Genomic DNA, 2,338 nt, shown 5'->3' with positions numbered 1-2,338 from the left:
TTTCGTGTGCCTGTGTAATTTATGGTTAATTACTCAATTTAAATTGATGAGAACATTACAGAGTTTGTAAAATTATTAATGCTCAATAAATAATTTGCAAAATATAACCATGGACGAAAAACAAGATTTTCATATGGGTCATCTTGAAAGATTGTGCGCTCGCATTTTCGAATGAAAGGTGGAAATAAATAGATAGTAAATTATTGTAGATAGTATTTTTTAATTAATATTAAGTTTAGTATTTGTCCTCTCCTGCAAAGACATAACAAAGAATCACAGGATAAAGAATTGCCAGACATAAGTATATAAATAAATTTTAATATTTTTTTCCATGCATATCGAATTGTCGAAAGTCATGAAATACCTTCTCTTCATCCGGGTGCATTACCACAGGTTTACCGCCTTCTACAGGAATTTTGAAGCGATGTGGTTTTCCATCAAATTCAGCATAAATTCCAAAAAAGATGGAGAATGTCCATGGATAATATTGATTCAATACACCGAGGGCGTAACCATTGGCTGCTACTAATGAAAGAATAGGTTTGTTTGTTGGTACTGAGATAAAAGTACCATTTCTTTGTTTCATTTGAAAGCCAGCAGGATAATCGATTTTTTGATATGTCAACTCTCCATGTGGCTCGGGATGAGCGAAATTTATTATTAAAGAAGCAGGTCCGGTTCGAGAACGCCTCTTACGGTGAGGTACCAGGCGAATAGGTTCCGGACGAATCGGTTCCGGACAAATAGGTTCCGGACGAAGACGTGCTTCAGAAAGAGGTGGTACCACACGAGGTTCCTCACTAAGAGGAGGTGACTTACGAAGAGGTGCCTTAAGCAGAGGAGTTTCGTAATCAGAAGTTTCGCCTTTGTAAGCAGGGGCACTTTCGGACTGTGAACTTAATTCTGCAAAAAAATAGGAATGGATCGATTTTGAATTCCAGATGTGGTTAAGATGTTGTTTAGCTAAATTATTTGGGGAAAATTATATTTATTATATACTATATTTACCAATAGAATTAAGAGTGACGACCAAAGCGATTACCAGATCACAATAGTTCCTCATTTTTCAAATTAGAGAAAAAACTGAGAAATGGTGAACTTCTTAACAGGATAACTCAATTGTTTAACTGATAAACTTTCTGATTCTTCCAGTGCACGTACTATGCTGAAATATTTGATATTTTCGCTTTCGAAGTGTAGATCGTGAATGGCTTGGTGACATCATAACTTTGAGTCAATATTACTTTACTTATTCAGTGGTGGCTAAGCTCATAGGCGCATTATTCACGTATTCTTGAGAAAATAAAGTAAATGATGTATTAAGTAAACGCAGATAAAAATTCTGTGAATTTTAGGATGTTGCTTCGTGTTTCTTTCAAATTCATTTCTAGAACAAAGAAAAATAACCAAGACCGTGCATGAATTGTGTTTTGTTTAATTTAAAACTGATAACTTACAAGTCAGCAGTTTTTTTTTTAAATCAACGAGTATCCACTCGTAGATACCAATTTATTTACTCAAAATTGATACAAAGATTCTTCTTGTCAGAATAAAACAATGAAAATTAATTTTCAATAATTAAAATATTTCTGAATTCAATTATTCTAATGCCCTTTTCCACGAGCAAACTGATTTTCTTTGCTTTATTTATCATGTTCCTTATAAGCAAATTTATTTTTTATTAAGGCTATTAATGTTGTTTATAATATTTATAAATTCTATTCAAAATTAAACTTATTAATACGCTGAGGCGAGCGCTCATGAACAATCTAAATTTTTGCAATAATTACACAGTAATGCCTTATGTATCAAAACTTCTTGCCTGATATTCTACTTACAATTAGAAATGTATTGCAATATTTCGATATTTCAGAACCTCATAACTATATCAACCAATTTTCACATTATAAATTCGCCATTATTTTTGTAGCAAAAGAAAATTTTAATTTTTCAATATTTAATAACTTTTCTTCACATCTTTGATTGATCGAGCGTTATATCCACAAAAATAAAAAAACACGGATTATACTGATGGGATATCACAACTTTTGCCCATACATCGATTATCCGAAATTTGTAATATATCAACAGATTTGGAGAAATTCACGAGACTTTAAAGAATTTTTTTAATAATTAAAAGATTGTACAAGATTTCAAAGGATTTCTAAGTGTTTATGCGAATTTAAAAGAATTTAATTGGATTTCATGGAATCTCAAAGTTTACAAGGAATTTCAAATTATTTTAACATCTATAAAGGGATTTTGTAAGATTTCAGCAGATTTATGGAAAAATACAAGTATTGATTAGTTTTTAAATTAACAAACCATTACATTTCCT

The 2,338-nt window shown here is 31.2% G+C and overlaps 1 protein-coding gene across 1 annotated transcript; it reads right to left on the bottom strand.

The window, feature by feature from the left end:
* Window positions 1-290: 290 nt before the first annotated feature.
* Window positions 291-1,131, bottom strand: LOC117170261. The gene is made up of 2 exons (XM_033356913.1): window positions 1,009-1,131; window positions 291-903 (listed from the first exon to the last, which is right to left on the bottom strand). Exons 1-2 carry the CDS (start codon window positions 1,061-1,063, stop codon window positions 317-319), a joined length of 642 nt encoding a protein of 213 aa, XP_033212804.1. The 5' UTR covers window positions 1,064-1,131; the 3' UTR covers window positions 291-316.
* Between the last annotated feature and the right edge of the window lie 1,207 nt (window positions 1,132-2,338).

The sequence above is a fragment of the Belonocnema kinseyi genome, chromosome 3, assembly GCF_010883055.1.
Source record: "Belonocnema kinseyi isolate 2016_QV_RU_SX_M_011 chromosome 3, B_treatae_v1, whole genome shotgun sequence".
Classification (NCBI taxonomy): domain Eukaryota; kingdom Metazoa; phylum Arthropoda; class Insecta; order Hymenoptera; family Cynipidae; genus Belonocnema; species Belonocnema kinseyi.
The sequence above is the reverse complement of the archived record's forward strand: the minus strand, read 5'-3'. Positions and strand labels throughout refer to the sequence as shown.